The sequence below is a fragment of the Accipiter gentilis genome, chromosome 30 (assembly GCF_929443795.1).
Source record: "Accipiter gentilis chromosome 30, bAccGen1.1, whole genome shotgun sequence".
Classification (NCBI taxonomy): Eukaryota; Metazoa; Chordata; class Aves; order Accipitriformes; family Accipitridae; genus Astur; species Astur gentilis.
This window is the reverse complement of record NC_064909.1, coordinates 1,802,838-1,822,301: the sequence shown is the minus strand read 5'-3', so window position 1 is coordinate 1,822,301 and position 19,464 is coordinate 1,802,838. Positions and strand designations below refer to the sequence as shown.

Sequence of the window (19,464 nt, the reverse complement as noted above, 5' to 3'; positions counted from 1 at the left end):
CTCATCAACGTTGGCTGTGTATTAATGCTTACTCATACTAGAAAAGTTACTCTGGAAAATATACAGAACAATCTTAAATGTGTAGGTCTAACAGAGTACCTCAGCTATTCCAGAACTATTTGGTTTAGAGATGAGAACTAGCTCTACATGCTCCCTGCTAAGCCACATTCAGAAAACACCTTGCTACCTGACAAGTTCCTGCCAGGCTACATACCAACACATGGCAACAATTCTGCACAAATCAAAATCTTCATATTTAGAATTAAAAACAAAACCACGACTGAGACTTGGATCTTTCCTTCCCCTCTCTTCATTCCACTGGTCTTTCAACACATAAACTAAAAGACTATCTCCATTCATGGTACTGACAAAACAGCTTTGTCCCCATCTAGCGAAGGTCTGCAGTACAGACACATCCTAGACAGATCACAACTCTTTATTCAGCCCTTACATCTAATTGAACAATTAAGAGCAGAAGATTTAAACAAAGCATTGTATAGTAGACTACCGCTGTATGGAAATTATGACAGGCTGGCAAAGTAGCAAGAGATACCAATTACATCCACAGTTGCTATGCACCCACCACCTCATGATAATAAATGGTGCAACCAAGAACGAGGTGACCTGTGAGAAGTGAGAAGTTCTGCTGCTTTTCCTTAATTCTGTTTTCTGGCCACAATCAGCAGGAATCTGATGGACGCAAATCCATGTCAAATAGCACATTGCAGAAATATGCAACTCCCTACCAATAGCCAGTTAGAATTGCGACGCCACATGTTATTGGTAGACTGCCTTTTGCTTCTCCTTTTCTGTGTAGAATATCTAGTGGCAATCATAACCCTGACAACAGTTTCAAACTCAGCAGACCTTAACCTCCTGTGCAAAAGTCAATATATGACCTTGCTGATGGAAAAATAAATTAAAACATACAATAGACAAATACAGCATTATTTTTATAAAATAATCTTATCATTCCCAAAGAGAATAATAGAGTTGGAGAGCTAATCCAGAGGTAGTGAAGTAAGGTCATTCTGCAGGGAACGAGGTTGAGCCACCAATCTGAAGTGCAAGGTGCGCTCATATACCCTTCTGAAATTTTTCTCTGCATAGAATTATAAATGTCCGGGTGACAGTTATAATTGTTTGCAGAGTACAGGTGATGAGAACATTGTCAGAACAGGGAATATGCATGCTCCCTATGCTTCTCCTGCCTCCATTCTGAACTCCAAGTAAAGAAACAAACACACGTAAATTACGGACTGCCTGAATCCATCCTTTATATCCCAAAATAAGCCACAATACCTTTTCTCCTTAAAATTCTTTAGGGGAAAAGAAAAAAGAGTATAAATGCTGGAAGGCCACAATTAACCTTTCTAGATATCTAGTTTAGACATGCAGGTTAGAAAGCATCAGGATATATACACTAAAAAATCAGAATTCTGAATAATTTCCTACCTGAACCCAAACCATCAGAAATTTCACAATCAGAACCAAGGATAAGAAGACTCTGATCCCCTAAAGTATATCTGTGTATGCAGTTAGCTTGGCAAATGAGATAAGGTCTGTGGTATATCCTGCTTTTGACCATTCTCCATCCACTACGAATTAGTCTGAACTCTTGAGTCTGTAAGTCTTACATTTTGGGTTTGTTTTTAATTAGAGTTGGGAGAAAACTGGTTTCAGTGGGACACAGCAAGTTTTAGCTTTTTTTCCTGAACTAAAGCTCAGACTGAAGCTGTACGTTGCTGAAGTTAAAAAAGTTTTAGCAGATACTGCACTATGCAATTCCCACTTTCTGACATTGTTTCAGCCCAGAAGTATATTAAGCAGAAAAAAATCATACAATTTCAGTGGTCCTCTACACTCTCTGCTCAGATCAGAATTTTATGGCTGGCAATGTGTGTTTTACTTCACTAGAATAAATGTTATTAGGTACTTAAAACCTGGCAGTCTATTTCCATTATGAAGCCCCAGAAAGCTAGTTATACTCATGATGATGAGATTTTTATCCAGCCCCATGAAATCATTAGATGGCACAGTGTTATTTATAGCAATCACCTGGGCAACATTTTCAAAAGAGACAAATTCATACATGTAGCATCAGACCCATTGGAAAAAAAACCATTTCATTGCCTAAATTATGTGAGTTCTGCCCATGGTAAGAAATTGCTGCACCATGTTTCTTCTCAGAAAGGGGGAGATAAGTTGAAAATAGAGAGCAATTCGGGGTGGGGAGGTGGGCAACAAGAGGGTGCTGGGGTTTTTTGTTTGTTTAGTTTTTAATGTCTTCAGCATTTTGACCCTCAGATAAAACCTCAGAGAAAACTACAAGGCAAGTTGATGGTAATGGCAAAACCCTTCCTTTGCTCTAGGAGACACAGAGAAGGAAAAAACAAAAAGCCAAACCAGAAAACGAGGCCCTAATATACAAAACCACATAGGAATCAAAAGCTGGAAACAATAACCCATCTGTATAAGGGAAAACATTAGCTGAAGGAATCTATTAAAGCAAAGCCTCCTTTTAGCTCCTTGAATAGTGTAAATATTATATTAAAAAAACAGACGTCAGCTTGTGGGCTTTATAAGGGGCCATATCATTCTTCACTGGAGTAACAACTATGTAACTGCTGTGAAAACAGGATCTTGATAACATACAAGCCTGCAATATAGCCAAGGTATTATATAGGCTTTGACACTAATTTGGACAAGCTCCATGCCTTGGTGGAAAGTGGAACTTATGACTTCATCCCAAATAGGACTTAACTGAGTTCTGCAAATATTTGGACCATCTGAACCACTCAAAATGAAACAAAATAAAACAGACTATTGTGTGCACAGCTCAGCTGACCCTGAAAGCCTTTCTGCAAATCCTGGGAGACCTGATCCATTTGGCAAGCTGTTCTCTAGAGAGCAGAAGACCTTTAGTGGATGTCATGTCAGTGGGACAAGCATTTGCAATACAAAGAATGCCATAACAGACATAATCAAGAATTATAGACCACTGCCTTTGTTGTGAAACTTTCTACACAGTACCAAACACTAGTGTTACAGAAATCCTGTGGAAATACCAGATATTCATGGCTGAGTGGATCACAAAAATTAAATACACTGTTTATATGGTAGGTGCTTCTTTCAAGATGGTTTCAGTCTTGAAAGAAACAGCATGGCGAAAGCCTGAACAGTAACTGCCTGCATTAAAGTTCTTCTGCAGCAAGCACTAGGTTTCAGTTTCCAGTGATGACACATTGGTATTTTACTCTGCACCAAACAGACCCCAAACAATGTTGAGCAGTCCTCTAGAGCATGTCCTGAAAATCTGAGTATGTCAAGCATTAATAAATACATCCACAGAAATTAGCAACTTCACAAGGCTTCTTTCCTGCAGATGGAGACAGGGAGATGTATATGGTGACATGACAATTAAAACTTGTCCAGGAAATCACTGGGAGAGTTAGGAACAGACACTGATCTGACACTGAATCCGGTGCTCTCTTATTTGGGAGAGCATCATTTATATCAGGTTGTTTTTATGCAATGTAGACAAATCCCAGCTCCCTGGGACCAGCAGGTGCTTGGCATCCCTGCATGTCCAACCATTACATGGACTTTGCCACCACCTGAAGACACGCCCCTGTGATAAATTGCCAGGGCTGATGACTCATGAAGCCTTCTAACATGTAAACTAAAATAACACTTCCTCCTTGAACAGATGCATCAAGAAACACACCATATGTTATGGGTGTCATACAACAAGCATGGGTACTATTGGGATGACATCTATTCATGGGCAACATGACTTTCTTCTCAAAGCCATCTCTTCAGAACTGCAGACAGCTGACCTTACTGCTTTGCACCGTTCAGAACAGAATGGGAACATACCTGATGCTGCAAAAAGTGGATTTAAAATCTTTCTTGGACAGGGAACCTTGATACCATTCATTGAGCTCCTCTCTATATCGATAAAAACAGTGTGCAAGCACAGAGGAAGAATATGAAATGAGGGTACTGTAATAAAAATTCCTGTTCCAGCTTGCTCACTGTATCATGTCTGGACGCTGCATGCTCAAGTTTATACTCGGGTCACAAAGAATTGCATTTTCCTGCAAAAGCCACTTTAAGGTTAGTGTGGTTCCTCCTCTCAACAGTCTGTAGCTCAGAGAGGTGAAAGACAGGTTATTTTACCTGGTGTGAAGGGTCAGCATAATCACATACCGTTCAGAAAATATAGTTCAAGTCATTACAAGAAACTAATACCGTTTAAGAAAAAGTGAAATATGTTATTTGTCATGCTGAGTAAGCCCCTGTAGCTATTTTTTTCATATTTCCCATTAACAGGCAATGGGAATTGGGATCCTGATTACAAATTACTGGGGATTTTTCAGTGTTGTGGGTTTTTTTGGTTGAGATGAAAGCATTGCTGGGTAAAGATTCTCTGCTTCCCACACTCTTCAGAACAACAGGTTAGCCAGTAAAATGTTCATCTGAGATGTGCAGGATTCAGACTTATGCCCATGTTCTCTTTCAAAGTAGAGGTGCAGGTCCCTTGCTCTCCACATGAATATTCTGGCCACTATGAACACGGTGGGTTTTTTGTTTGCTTGGAGGGTGGAAGATGGTTATCACTTGTACTTCATTTCCCACAGTGCTACTCTTCTCCCTTCAGATACTTTTAAAAAAGGCTCAACTTACGGCAACGTCTGCTGTTAATGCTGAATACAATACAATCTTGTAACACCTTGCACTCTACACTGTCAAAGGTCCTCAAAGAAATTCATGTATGAGGTTTTTCAGTCTCTCTTTCTGTGAGATCAGCAGAAACAGGGAAAATGGGATGCAGACAATTACACAGTTCCCAGTTACACAGGAAATCTGTAGAACAGCCAAGAATCAGTCTACAATGAAACTGTACTGCACTCTTATCGAAATCACTGTTCTCCCTTTTTTCCATCACTGACTTACTGACTTTTCTTCACTTTAAGGAAAAGTTCAGCTCTCAGAGAAACATTTACCTGTTCATTAACACACTGTACATCCCAGTGGCTATGTCTCAGTTCAGAGCAGCCAAAGTTGCATAAATAAAAAGCACTTTCATTAAAAGACACAAAATGTGTTTGATGTGCTGTGGGATGAAATACTAATTCAGAAGTGGAGCTAACATACATCTAAGCTTTTCAGACAGTTTATGCCTCTAAAAAGCCAACCATGTCGTAAGAGATGCTAATTTTGAAACAGGACACACCACAGGACTGAGCCATTCACTAGACAGATGTGGTCACTGCTCCATTTCTCAGACTCCATGACTAGCATTTACACAAATATTCTCAGGGTTTGGGGGAGGGAGCTATATCCAAGCCTTTTAAGCACAATTTATCCAGAGAGAGAAAAACAAACATAACTTTTCTCCCTGGAATTAAGCTATTGATATGCAGATAACAATCCTCTGCCACAAAAGCAGCCTACTGTATAACCTATTAAAAAGGGAATATTCTTTAATTACCAGCTGTAGCATGCAACTGAGGAGTTCTAACTGCTTCTCATAAACAATCAGCTATAACCATACACACTTCCAGTTCACTGGATTATGACACAGGAGTATTTTACCTAACCTACCACAGGGGGTTTTTGTTTGTTTCTTTCTTTCTTTCTTCATTTAGCCTGATCCTGCTGTCAGTAACTTGACGGACCTAATAATGACCTCTGATGCTGGTTACTAACCAGTCTTTCGAAGCAAGAATCAAAAGCTTCATATTATTACTTATATCACAAAATGCTTTATACTGCCAAACTGTGGAACACACTGCCACAGAATATAGTAAAGTGAAAAAGCATAAAAGTGAAAAAGGGATACATCTATGAAGGATGAGTGTTCCTTCTCAGAAATCTTTTCATAATACTGAGAGAAGCTTCAATACTGCTGAAATTCACTAGCCTTTAGAAATTAAAATGGACTATCAGTCATTTCTGAAAGATGCTGTGCCCTACCAAAGGCTGAAAAACTTTCCAATAATGTTAAATATATGCTTTGTTTTGAACTGCTTATTCCATCCGCCACTTTTTTTGCTTCCCAAGCACCCATAGATATAGCAACTCTAGAAGTTGTACATTGTATACACATAACATGTCATTTCCAACCTCATCTAACACTCAAAACCACATCAAATTAATTACTTCGAATTGGTATCAGTCTAATGGAGATGAAGGCCATGCTTTTATTTCTTATCTTAAGAAAACAATGACAGATTCATTGCATACACACACAGAGATACATATTTTCTCACTTTAAAATGGACTGGAATGCCATACATGGCAGATGGAAAGGTTGTTGGTGCAGTGTTATGAGCTGAAGATAAGAATTATTTTTTTCTGAAATCTCAGAAGCCTCAACCACTGATTTTAATGAACTGTATAATTGTAGTGTTAAAACCGAGATTAAGTTTTACAATAACCATAGCTGGCACAAGACTTACTATAAATTACTGATGGAGAGAATCCCATTTTAAGGAACTTTAAATTACAGCAGGGGTGCATAGTACACTTTTAGTTTTATGAACCTTTCTTCTCTTCTCTTTCCTTTTCTGTTGTTTTTATAGCATTCTCCTCAATACAGACAGATACAGATTTGCTGCCAGCACTGACTGCATCAGCCTCCTCTCATTTACAGATCATACAATTGTTCTTGTCCCTCTTCAAACATATTTAGCCCTGCTGTAGGATGGGGATGCCACCATCACCAGGCATTAATTTATGGCTATAGCACAGTGACCAAGAGGACAACTTGTCCCTGTGTTTACAGAACTACTTAAATGCTGAGGCCACACTGGATTATCCAGCACTTTCAGCCCTCAGGACAAAGCTTACTTGCCAAATTGAAGTCTACCAGCATTATGCATTGTTCCTCCACTGAATGTTTTACCTTTGTCATGGAAGTTGGTCTCATTGGATATGTTCTCCTGACTGTATTGCTGCCTAAAGATCATTCCATCCTATTAGCTGAAGTCCATACTCACATTTAAAACCTCTTATATGCTCTACTTTTCACAAGCCTCAAATCAATCAACTGATATTTTGCAGTTGATAAGTGTATAATCTAAATAATGAGCTGCCAAATAAGGCAATTAATTAATTCCTTGCACTTCCAATGAAGAAGTTCTTAGGAGCCTACCTTCCCTCAGCCCATTCTGTATATTTCTTTTGGAGGTCAAGGGAAATGTGCACTATGGAGGACCTTACCAGTCAGGAGGTCAGTTCATGATCATTCTACTCAGGGGATCTTCAGGAGAAAATAAAACATTTCTCATGGACTCAGCCTGCTCTCCAGGTGTGTGGCTGTGGACTTAGATTGTACTCCTGAACCACACAGCTCTGTCCGCACAAACCTGCAGCGAGCTTGAGGTCAGGGTCAAGGTTCTGCAATAATTCCTGTGGCAGGTGAAGCCAACAATCTGTCACAATCCCAACAAATCCTAAGTAGGACCAGCAGCAGTGGGACATACTCTATTGTTCCATTAACATCCAAGCTCTGCATTGCCCCTATTACTTTCTACTCTGTGTTACGTAAAGGTACTATGTGTACATTTCCATTCTAGCGTTAACCCTGTTCAGCTTACAGTCAACATGCTGTGGATACAGAAAGGGAGTTTTTCTTCACCCATTGTGGTGGGTTGGCCTTGGCTAGACACCAGGTGCCCACCAAAGCCACTCTATCACTCCCCCTCCTCAGCTGGACAGGGGAGAGAAAATATAACAAAGAGCTTGTGGGTTGAGTTAAGGACAGGAGACATCACTCACCAATTACTGTCACGGGCAAAACAGACTCAGCTTGGGGAAAATTAACTCAATTTATTACAAATCAACCAGAGTAAGGTAATGAGAAATAAAACCAAATCTCAGAACACCTTCCCTCCACCCCTCCCTTCTTCCCGGGCACAACTTCACTCCTGGATTCTCTACCAACCCCCGCAGCAGCGCAGGTAGGTGGGGAATGGGGATTACGGTCAGTTCATCACACGTTATTTTCTGCCGCTTCATCCTCCTCAGGGGGAGGACTCATCACACTCTTCCCCTGCTCCAGCGTGGGGTCCATCCCATGGGGAGGGTGGGAGGCCAATACATTTGGTGACCCCAACGTGATTCAAACACCCAGATTACTACTTTCCAACAGCACTGTTTTCAACTGTATCCCTACCCCACTAGTATTTACATCATTGGGACCATCTCCTTCCTCACTTACTTTCCTCCTCCTCCTGGCATTCTTTAGACAATATGAAAAGCCACAGAAGAACCCAGCCTGTGTAACTGAGCTTCCTGTCTGCCACATGCCTGAACTGAAAATTTATCTTTTTGTCCTACTCTGTTTATCTCTAGCATGCAACCACTTAAAGTATTTTCTAAATACAATGAAGTCACCTACCATTCATGGCAGTCACCCTCCATTTCGCATGATGGTGGGAATGAAATGTCACTAACGGTGCTCAAAGACACATGAAACTACCTAGGACACACCTACCTAGAGTCAGCACAGCTACCCAAGACAAGTTCTTCTGAGAGCACACACAGAATTTGTTAATGCCAAACTCTAAAAGGTTTCTCTTCACTGTCCATGTGTCCACTGTTTTTCCAGTGACACTGCTGCTTGCTCCAGTTAACTTCTGCTCTGGGCCTTTTACTAAAAGTGATGATAGTTGCATGGTCAGGGCGGCCACGTATTTTCTATTTGTCTTCCTCATTTAACCCCAGTCACTATTGAAAAAACAGTGAAGTTAGGAGTTGTCGGACAGGTGAACAAAGGGAATAAATACAGACTGAGAGGCCCATGGATTTTAAGTTGCTAACTCAATATTTGAGTGTATCATTCAGTGCCTTTGCCTCTCTCCCCTTTCCATAAACTCAGGTAAAAATGTTTTCTTTCTCCCAGCCTTCATGTCTCTCGCCTATTACATCTACAAAATGTTTGGGATGCTAGGTGCATTTCAACAGGTGACTGAGTATCATGGAAGACAATGTGATTTTCACCTCAGTTCAGTTGCATAGCTGAAACTGTCACGTCTGACTACAATGACAACTAAACAATTCTCCAGAACAGTAGAAGGAAACTTCTTTCTTTCTCTTCATGGCCGTCACTAGATCCTGGCAACAATTCTTTACTGTGCCTTTTTCTAATGTTTTCATTGAAAAGACAGGGAATTCAGCAGCTCTTCCTACCCAGTGTTCACTGGCTTTGAAAGGCTGGTGGGCCTTCAGTGAAATTCAGAATACAGAGAATAGTGAGTCCTGGTCTGTGCAAAAGCTGCTTCTCGTATACCAGAGAAATATGCTAGTTATTTACATATTCCTTGCTCTTGCTTATCCTCCTAAGACTAATCTGAACAGTGAGAACTGCGTTGTACACAGTATATATTATTATTATTGCATACTATCAGCAGGACTGACTGAATTGTGGAGACCCAGAACTTTTTCAAGAGGACAGACAAGGACAGAACATAATCCAGTGACAGCAACTAAATCACACAATCAGCATTTACATGTACTTCCCATACAGCAGAATTAGATTGCTCACAATTATTTTTGTTCTTAAGTATAGCAAATGACACCATTTTAGTAGGATGACATCTGGATAAATGTTTTTTTTTTTTTTTCCTCTTCTTTTTTTTCCATGGTAGGATCAAATCTGCTCCCACTGAGCTCTCCCAAACTCCCACAGAATGCAAGCAAATGTGAAACACAGCATTAGGCATGATGACGACAATTTTCCAACTGTAACTGTATAAACTCAGGACTGTTTTGGGCCTGATTTTTGAGAAGTGTTGAGTGCTAACTTCAACTGGAGCACTAGTAGCACACATGAAAAATGCAGAACTGTAAGAGGGACACCCAAATTCTACATATTCAGAATATCTACAGCAAATACCACAGCAAGTTTATGGCATTTATGTCTTCATCAGTCTGAACAAAAAAGCTGGAAATGTATTTTCTAAGCAACAGCTAACCTTTCTTGTTGGAGAGAGAGAGAGGGGAAGAAACTAAAAATATTCCATTCTGTTCCTATGGGAGGGTGGGGAAGAGAAGACTTTTCAATGATACATAAATAAACATATAATTTCAAATCCCTGACCCAAAATAACCTCTTATACCAGGATAAATAAATGAGTCTGTAACTGTTAGTATTGCAACATGGAAAACAAAAACCAAGTAAAATGAACGATTTGGAAAAACTCCTTCTCTCCTCTTATGTCTGCCACAATGTGGTCTTTTACGTATCATGATTCCAAGCTGTAATAATGGTATATCAGCTGAATTGTGCAAGCATTTTTGCCCCCTTGACACAAAATTCATCCTTTAAACCACTACAAGAATGACTCCAAGAAAAAAAATATATTTTTAAGAGGAGTCTCACACATCATTAAGCCTACTATATTCTTTCTCAAAGTAATCACTTCAGGGTACTTGCTATAGAAAGGAAAATATCAAGGAAAAAAACCATAAAGACACAGTTACAGGAACTTAATGATAAACCATACAAAATGGTCAATATTTCTTCTCAGGTATGCACAAGCAATAATGGGGTTTACACCAACAAATTTATACTTATGTGAGATGAGAAAAAAGCCTAAACTCATGATAAGGAACTATAAAAGAATGAGATGGTATCTTATATGAATCTCAAGTTTTATTCTTCCAGCAAGAAAAAATTCTCTGCATTAAATAATGTAGAAGGAAATGTATATCATTTTAGGCCTTACTTTACACTGTATTAACCATGTTGCCCAAATTTTGGAGCTACTACTTCAGCCTACTACACACATTAACAAGTGACATTAACCAAACAGCTCTTTCACACCAAAAAGACCCAAATACACCACTACTCAGAAAATGTGTATATTATTTGCTGCATTAGTGACACTCTTGCTGCATTTTGGTTTTTGCCACTATGTCCTGTGGTTGTCATAGGCCAGAGTTTCTGAATTTACTGATCTAAAGCCTATTTGCATTTATAACAGAGTAATTTTTGAAGCCACGTGTCTGTCTTCCGTACCTAGTTTATAGATACTGGAATAACCCAACGTCAGCATCAAGCTAACAAATCATCCCAAACATCTAAGCATGAAGTCATTCTGTTAACAGAAAAAGGAACAGATGCTGGTGGGAAAAAAAGCAAGTTAACTCCACAATTGCTGGCATTTTCCAAACATCCAGCTGAAGGAATGCTGCGGTTTGTAAAGGGCAACATCCTCCCACTGTGACTTACCAGCGTTACGAGATTTCCACTGAGCCATAGGCTAACTGAAAGCAAGTCTATTTCCAGAGAATTTATTTGAGAAATTGCACATTTCAGACTGTTTCACCAGCAGTCTCCTGAGCTAAGGAAGTCACGCAGTCACTCAGACCAAAAACAACCATGGATTCCAGGCACTGGGAGGGAACCAAACAACATCTTCTGTACAGCCTATTTAAGGGGTTGGTCTCATGGCAATAATACAGGAGATAGACAGTAAGTTGCACAGACCCTTACTGTTGCCTTCTTTCTTTATAGGGCCATACAACTGCTTTCCTAGTTTGATTTATGGTCAGTTCAGAGAACCACAAAACAATTTAGGATGGAATAGGCCATGGGCAGAGAGGACCTGCTCAAAGGAGAGCTAATTTCAAAGTTAGATCAGGTTGTTCAGGTCATTGTCAAGGCTTGAATACTGAGTTAAATTAAAATGTTGACTGAAGAGCTGCCACAAACTTCTAAAGCATTGGTAGGAAGAGAAACCATTTTCTAATGCACCAAAGACTTCAGATAAAGTCTAATTCTCTGGCTTTGGGTGGTCTTTGCCCTGTGGTCATCAGATATCCTCATTGTTTAAACAGCAATACACTTGCACTAAGCACTCCAAGTCTCACACAGCCAGCCTCCTACTGTCTACCAAATGCTTTTGCTTTTAGGCTATCACATGTGCTGTGAGGGTTACTGTGTGTTTTTCAGACTTCCCAGGGGAAAAGAGAGTAGAAGCACCGCATCCACCCACACTCCCCTTAAACAATTCATGCAAGGCTTGGAGAAAAACTCTCATGAAGTCACATCCAAGCCTCATCAAACTGAGACTTCTTACAAATGGCTTCTTAAATACTGCAGCAAATCATCTTGTGTGTTCATGTCTGCTGCTCCCAGATACAGCGTGTGGAATAACAACAACTCTAAAGAAGAGAACTTATAAGGGACACATTAAATGCTCCTTATAGCTATAAATCCATAACCAAAAGAGTTTAATAGTTCAAATTAATAACAGATTCTAAGAGTATTTCAGAGAGGGAAAAAATACTGCAGGAAGGTAGAATTGAAACAATACAACTTCAAACCATCCACTTCATTTATTATGAGACAACCACATGCTTGGCACTCTTCATACAGAAAGGATGAACCCCAAAGGGCTTTTGTAGCTTGGATCAGACAATACAAAACCAAAACCCCACACTCAGACAACACAATGGCGTGATCTTCATCTGGTATATTGTATCACTAAATGAGGCCAGATGAAGATCCATTTTCTCTCTTCTTTAGGCAATATCTTATCTTCCTCTGAATATCTCCATTTATATCTCCTACTTTAAAGTAGGAACCCAGAGAAATGAACACTGTCCTACAGTAAGAATTGCAGAACTCCTATCTAAATACAACAGGTGTAATGCAGCCTCCTGCTCTTAGAGCCTCCATATAGAGCCTTAAATGCAAAGAAAAGACCTCATGGTTTTGGGAGAAAAGCCCTGCCAGTTCATTTTAGCTGAGAAATAACTGCCTCTCCATCTTAACCAAGTTAAAACTATACTTCACAGTGCAAAAAACACAGAACGGAGCAACCCAAGAACAAACAGTAGGTGTAGGAACTTTCACTCCATTCAGAAAGTTTTTCCCAAAGGCAAGGAGGACTCCAGGTTTTCTATTTGCATCCATATTCTTCTTCATCCCTGATAGGCTAAGGTAATTGTATCAAAAGCTACAAAAGCAGCTTAGATTCCTCCAGCAGATTTCATTTGTTTTTTTTTTTGTTTTTTTTATATGTGTATATATATACACACACACATATATATATATAAAATTATATTATACATATTAATTAATTTTTATATTTATAGTTTTAACAGAAGGATGAATCCAAGGTATAGGGTGAATTGCACTCTCTAGAAGCTGGAACTGTAGCTGGGTTTCAAGCAGGGTTTATAGCAGTAATACAGCCTGAGTTTGGATTGGAAATTCTGTTTAGAACTCTGCAAGAGTCTGAAGGCAAGTAGGGCATGGGTATGGAGGACAGAAGTATCTTACTCTATATCCAGCTGCACAATATCAAGCTATATCTTTTATGGTGACATTTTGCTGACAATGCAAATCTCAAGGGCAAAGCCTAAAGAGAAACTCTCAAAGAAAGAAAAAAACCACAAAACTGACATCTAGACATTATCTTAATTAACATTAGACAGCTAGCACAGGACCAAAGTGGGAGTTTGTGAAATTGAGCTGCAAATGGTATAAAAAGACTGCAGTAAAACTTCTAAAAGTTAAAGCCTGACTAAGGCTAGGATTCCCCAGGGCATTCTGAAGCCTAATGTAGGGCTAGATGCAGCCCTCACATTAGGAAAACGGAACTGAACACCAGGTGATGCAGCAGTATCTGCTGCTTCTTTGTGGAAGAGGTGTAAACCTTCTCTAGAAGGGTATCTGGGGCACTCTGCACCTGGACTGCAGCGTCGCTGGTTTCAGCATTGACCTGCAACCTCAGTCCAAAGGACTTGGACTCCTTAGTGATTGTTTAATGCACAAAAGTGCCTTCTACTCCATCCTTCCTGCTCCTTGCAGTGAGCTCCCCCATGTCTGGAGACTTCACCACAAAATCCATTCCTACAAGAATACCTTAGAAGACAGGTGCAGCAAGGAAAAAAGAATGAATAGTGCTTAAACTGAAAATATATTCAGATTTTTAAGATTGTATCTTAATAAAAGAGAAAAGGGAAAAGGGAAAGAAGGAATGTTGTATGCAGCCGAGGCATGTGTATATAGTGCAGGGAAAAGGTACGAGATTGATCGCATGGCCAGAACCTTGCCACAGAGTTTCCTAACTTTGCTAATCTTTCTTTCAGGTAGACAAAAATGCATTTATATATAAATATAATAATGAAAAGTTCTTTGAAATTATACAATAATTTAGATCAAAGACTTTTAGAACCAAGGAGTTTCCTGACTCCTATTCTTATATTCAGTTTACTAGGATTTTTTTATTCATCAGGTAGATGAAAAATATAATTGACAGATATTAGAAAAATAATTGCAGGGGATGGAATCATAGGGAAATTATCTTTTCTGCATATTGGCTGTTACAGCGTACGGTTCAGATAAATTTTCCTCAGAATTTTTAAAGCCTATTTTGCTATTGTGGAGAAGCCTTTCTCTGTTTCACATAATAGAATAAGTATAATCAATTTAAGGATTATAAGCATGCACTCTTTTTTCAGATGCCATAAATGCCTCTTTCCAGAAAGCTGCAGTGTGCTCATTATTGCTCCACTACTTGAGTTCGAATGATTTCACTTGAGTAGGTAAAGCACAATCAATTCAACTAAAATCAGAAGAGTACAAAATAACTCCAAAATATCTAGGAGAGCTCAAATAGTTATTAGGATTAAGATTTTTGTTGGTTTTGTTTATTTGTTTGGAGACAAGCTGTATGATACAGATAGTTCAGTTTGACTGCACTTTGGAAAGAGATTTGCTACCAATTTTTCCCTCAAAGAAACACAGAATTAAAAAAAACCCTAACTTGTTTAACTCTGCAAAACGTGCATTTCTTACTAAAATCTGCTCAACTGAAGGCTTACAAATTAGTCTCTGGAGGCAAGAAAGGCCATAAAAAGAAAACAACTTCACTTGATTTTCAACAGTAATAAGTCTAAGAGCTTGTAGGATTGTACAGAAGGCAATAAGCTATTGCCTGCACAATGAGGCCTCGTTCTTAGAAATGCAGACTGCAACCAAAGCAATGTGTGCCAAAGCAGTGCAATACTTGCATTTTCTACCCTTTGGGGGATCCCAATATGAGCTCATTTTGCAGGTGAAATAATTGAGCTGACAACTTTTGCTTTCCATATCATTGTTTGATCAGCATTTAATGAGATTATGTACTTTAGTACCAGCTCCTGGTAAAACAGCACTGAATACCATAGTTTTCTAAACCTTGACATCAGAAATTTAGAAATAAATACATCTGAAATCATGGTCTAGTGCTTGGCCTAATTCCTGCAAAACATATAACTAGTGGGAAATATAGAGATAATTTTACAGGAAAGAACTATAGAAGCGGATTATGTGCTTTATGTAAGTTTAAATTTCAGCTGATGGTGAGACGTGAAGATTATCCTAACCAAAACCAGAATAAAGTACCTGAACTGGGGGATGATGTCATTTGCATTCTGTCTACATATGGCTTTACTTATATGTCAATATGATATCAGGGGAAGTTCATACTACAGAGAAAGAGGCAGTCTGAAACATGCAGTACTGGTGTTTTGGGTAGAAGGTCAGAGTGCTGTCAGTGGTGACTGCATAATGATTCTTTTGATGCAAATTAAGACAACTATATCTCTCATCGTCCACTCTGTACTGATTAATGGCAAGGTAGAGGACAGCTGAGACTGAGAACAGATTAACATTTTCCTTGCAAATAGCTACTCCACAAATGAAAGTGAAGCATTCACTATAGCTGCTAGCTGAAGCTACTCCTTTAGACCAAATCACTGGTTTTTAGCACTAATGTTTTCAGATATGAACCTAGGATGGACAAAAGTGACCAAAGCAAGTATGGCTGTATAATATTGTGTGAACTCTCCTCTGTAGATATCACCCACAATCATGAAATTTCAATCCAGAACTGCATCTCCTTTGAGTACCATGGAATGTTGACTGGTAAGCTGTGCCCCTGGCAAATAACTTTAAGGGCACAGACATACGTGTCTTCCTCCATTTCTTCAGAAAGGTTTGGTATCAGGAACAGCTGGAATGGGTTTTTTGATACAACAGTGACTTTCTGCTACCATTTTGGGAACAAATACCATACAAGATTATATCTAAAATCTAGCTGCCAAGATAAATGTGCCTACAACAATAACTAATCTTCATTTGTGCAAGTAGCATTTGTTTACTTGAAACAATCCACTAATCTCACCACCTTTGGACCAAATCAGGAAGCTCTGACCTTCTGTCACTTTTAGACTAGAAAAGTCATCTGAGGTTAAGGATTGTGAACAGTTGCCTCAGCCAGGACTACTTGACTTTCTGGTTCACAGTGTTTTCACTTGCCACATTACAAAACATAGAGCCCTTGCTTCCCAGGAAACTCAAAGAACCCAACATCAGCAAGACAGAGCTCTCTGGGGGCTTGTCCCTGGATGGCTAACAGTGTTCTGCCAAGTGAGGAATCGGGCCCTTTGTGGCTAAAATTAGATTACAGAGTCTTCAGGGGAGAGCTTTCCTCTAGAGGGAAGCCTGCAACAAGCTTCTCTGTCACTGTAAAATAACTATGATAGGTAAACTAGTTAGTAGGCTAGAGAGAGAGATGTCATCACCGATCATCTGACTGCTTGTAAGAGAAACAATGAATAATATTGAACAGTTAAAGTTTCAAGTAATTGAAAGTATCTACAATGTAATGAATAGACATCTGGCAACAGTATCCTGTTCCAGTTAGCACATCATTCTGGATAGTTGGAGTTCAGCTAACTGAGGTTGCAATATAAATGCATTATAAAGATTTTCCAGTATGCAGCTTCTTTAACTCTGGAGGTCTTCAAGATTCTTATATCAAATCCACCGCTTTAAAAAGAAAAGAAAAAAAAAAAAGAAAGAAAGAAAAAAAGAAAAAAGTGTAATGGAGTGAATCCAACCAACATATTTAATACATTAAAGCCCGAATATTCCTGCCAAGGCTGACTGGTCTGGGAGGTGGAATGTGTGGTTCTCTAAGACAGCTACAAATAGATCCTCTCCTACCAGAGCTGAAAAAGTCAGCTAGGCTGCAAAAATGCAGCCAGCAAAAATGTAAAGCAGACATTAACCACAGCAGCCTGCACCTTCCCTGTACTTGCAAGCTCTGTGTGCCAGCAGGAAAAAGAAAGGAGAGAGCACCCAAGACAACTGAGCCTAGACTGCTCTTACGCATTTCCTGAATTATTGCTAGCTCAGAGGCACTGTAACTGGTTTGTTGCTATTAACTTCCACGCGTGATGCATTTCAACCAAAAGCAATACATGTGCAAAGCACCCATCTGATTAGTTTGACTGAGGTTTTCTTTAATTACATGGTAAGAAAGCAAGCTAATTTCCTCTCCCCACTATTCCCCCACTTCCCCAAACCCCCGCAGAAAGAGAGGCAGCAAACACAACCTCAGAAAGACCATCATCAGGGTTTCAATCTGCCATCTTCTGTACTGAAATCTAAGGCTCCTCTTTCAGGTTCTGATATAGGGATTTACATACAAAGACTAATGCTCTCATAGCATGACTTGCACATTTGGGAAATAAAACTCACCACACCTTTTTTCCCTAACAATTATAGTTAATGAATACATGCTGTTGGGACTATCTTTGTTTCTGACTGTTTCCTTCCTAGAGCAGCAAAACTTCTCCACCACACCAGTCCTGCAAGAATTCTTCTTTTATAAGTTTCACAACAGTGATACAACTTGTCAATTCACTTGGCCATCATTCTACCAGTGACAAAATACTTAGTGTGATACATCAGCCTCTGATTTACTGCCCCTTTCACTGGTTCATCAGAAATTTGAAGACCTTGAATGGAGAAGCGTTACGTAGAAATTGATAGGAGCAGGTCTTCTTCACTTTCCAGTGCAATACGGAACATTTCCTACAAGCTCTGGAAGACCTTGAACTACCAAGTTTTAATACATCACTATTATTATGTACTTTACAGATATTTGAAGACATCTTGAAAGATTTCAGAATACATTTTCTATTCTAAGCAACCTACAAACGTTTTTTAAAAATTCCTTAAAAAATTTCTATGATAGCTTTTCTTCCAGCTCAAAGAAAAGAGAAAAAACAAAAAACCTCAAACTAAACCCAAAACCAAACATGCAAAAGATTCAGAATGGGACAATATGATTTTAACTTGTTAACATCCTTTTCAGAAATCACACATGCATACACTACTTATGAGAAAGTTGTGCAATATTCATGCTGATAAAAATCCTTACATCACTTAATCATGTTCTTGAGTAAACAGTAGATAAACATGTAGTTTAAATCTAGATGTGTATCAGTAATAATGTACATGCACACAGAATTTATTGGTGAGCTACTTCAGTTGGGACAACAGTAGTACCTTCTTTTTGCTGCAGTAAATCTGCCATTTCTTCTCTGGAGGGAGCGCAAACATAGCCTCTCTGTTCTTGTCTGTAAGATCCAATTCATCCTGGAGATTGTGAAAAAGAAAAGCAGAAAAACAACAGTCAACAGCTGCATTGGTAACTTCTAATAGGTTGAGAGGAGTCTAGACCAGATACAGTGACTAGCCTTCAATCAAAAGGCAGAGGACTTAGTGGCTCCCAAAGGCTCCAAAGATTATTGGTTTCATAATTTTTACCTTGCTACTGCGAGTTCTCCCTGTCAGAGCAGAACCTATGAAGAGAGGCAGCCTGAACAACTCCCATGTCAAACTTTCATTACTAATGATTAGTCAAGGATGGGAAAGACCACATGAAAGTCATGAAGTGAAAAACCCAAAGCACTGGCTTATGTGACACAGACACTCCTTATGACTCTTAAAGAAAGGCTAAAAATTCAATACACTTTTTTCCTGGCCTGCAGTACCAGCTTGGTCTTCCATAAAAGGAGAACAGTGAAATCACTGTATCTTTTAAACAAAGGTCACGAGACAGTTTTCTAGGGGCAGTGATGTCAACAGCAACCTACAGGTTGAAAGGTTTGGCCAGATGTTTGTCCTCTGAACCACACAGTCCCCAGCAAAAGACAACCAGCTTTTCAGACATAAAGGACATATCGCCACACAGCATCACACCAGGTTGAACAGACCAGCAAATTCAGTCTCTGTTAAGAAAAATGAGTTCAGTGGAACACACCCTTTTAGAGCCTAGCCAGCCTACAAAATGAAGGATAATGCTGTGATCTGGAACTGATTCCCAACTCTGTTACAAGCTCCCTCTGGATACACCACCAAATTCCCTAGCTTTGGTTTCTCTTCTGTAAAAGGTGGATAACAATAGACTCTCTTCCTGTACAATATGTCTATACAATCATCAAAGCAGAGACTGCTACTTGGTCTGTGTTTATTCAGCACTGATCAGAACAGGGCTCCAATCACAGTTGACAGTTTCAGGTCCTAATGGGAAGGAAACAAATAAGAATGGTCTTCATAGCAAGCACCCTGCATGAGCAGGGGCAGACAAAGATGTCTAAATG

The 19,464-nt window shown here is 39.3% G+C and overlaps 1 protein-coding gene across 10 annotated transcripts in view; it reads right to left on the bottom strand.

The window, feature by feature from the left end:
• DAAM2 (dishevelled associated activator of morphogenesis 2) overlaps positions 1 to 19,464 on the bottom strand; it is a 238,949-nt gene that overhangs the window by 114,405 nt on the left and 105,080 nt on the right. For all 10 annotated transcript variants that reach the window (XR_007510122.1, XM_049833706.1, XM_049833703.1 and 7 more), the window contains one exon: positions 18,368 to 18,457. Coding sequence is in view for 9 of the 10 variants with exons in the window: in XM_049833706.1 (XP_049689663.1) it covers positions 18,368 to 18,457 (90 nt within the window). In the remaining variant the exon portion in view is untranslated. The remainder of the gene's footprint in view (positions 1 to 18,367; positions 18,458 to 19,464) is intronic.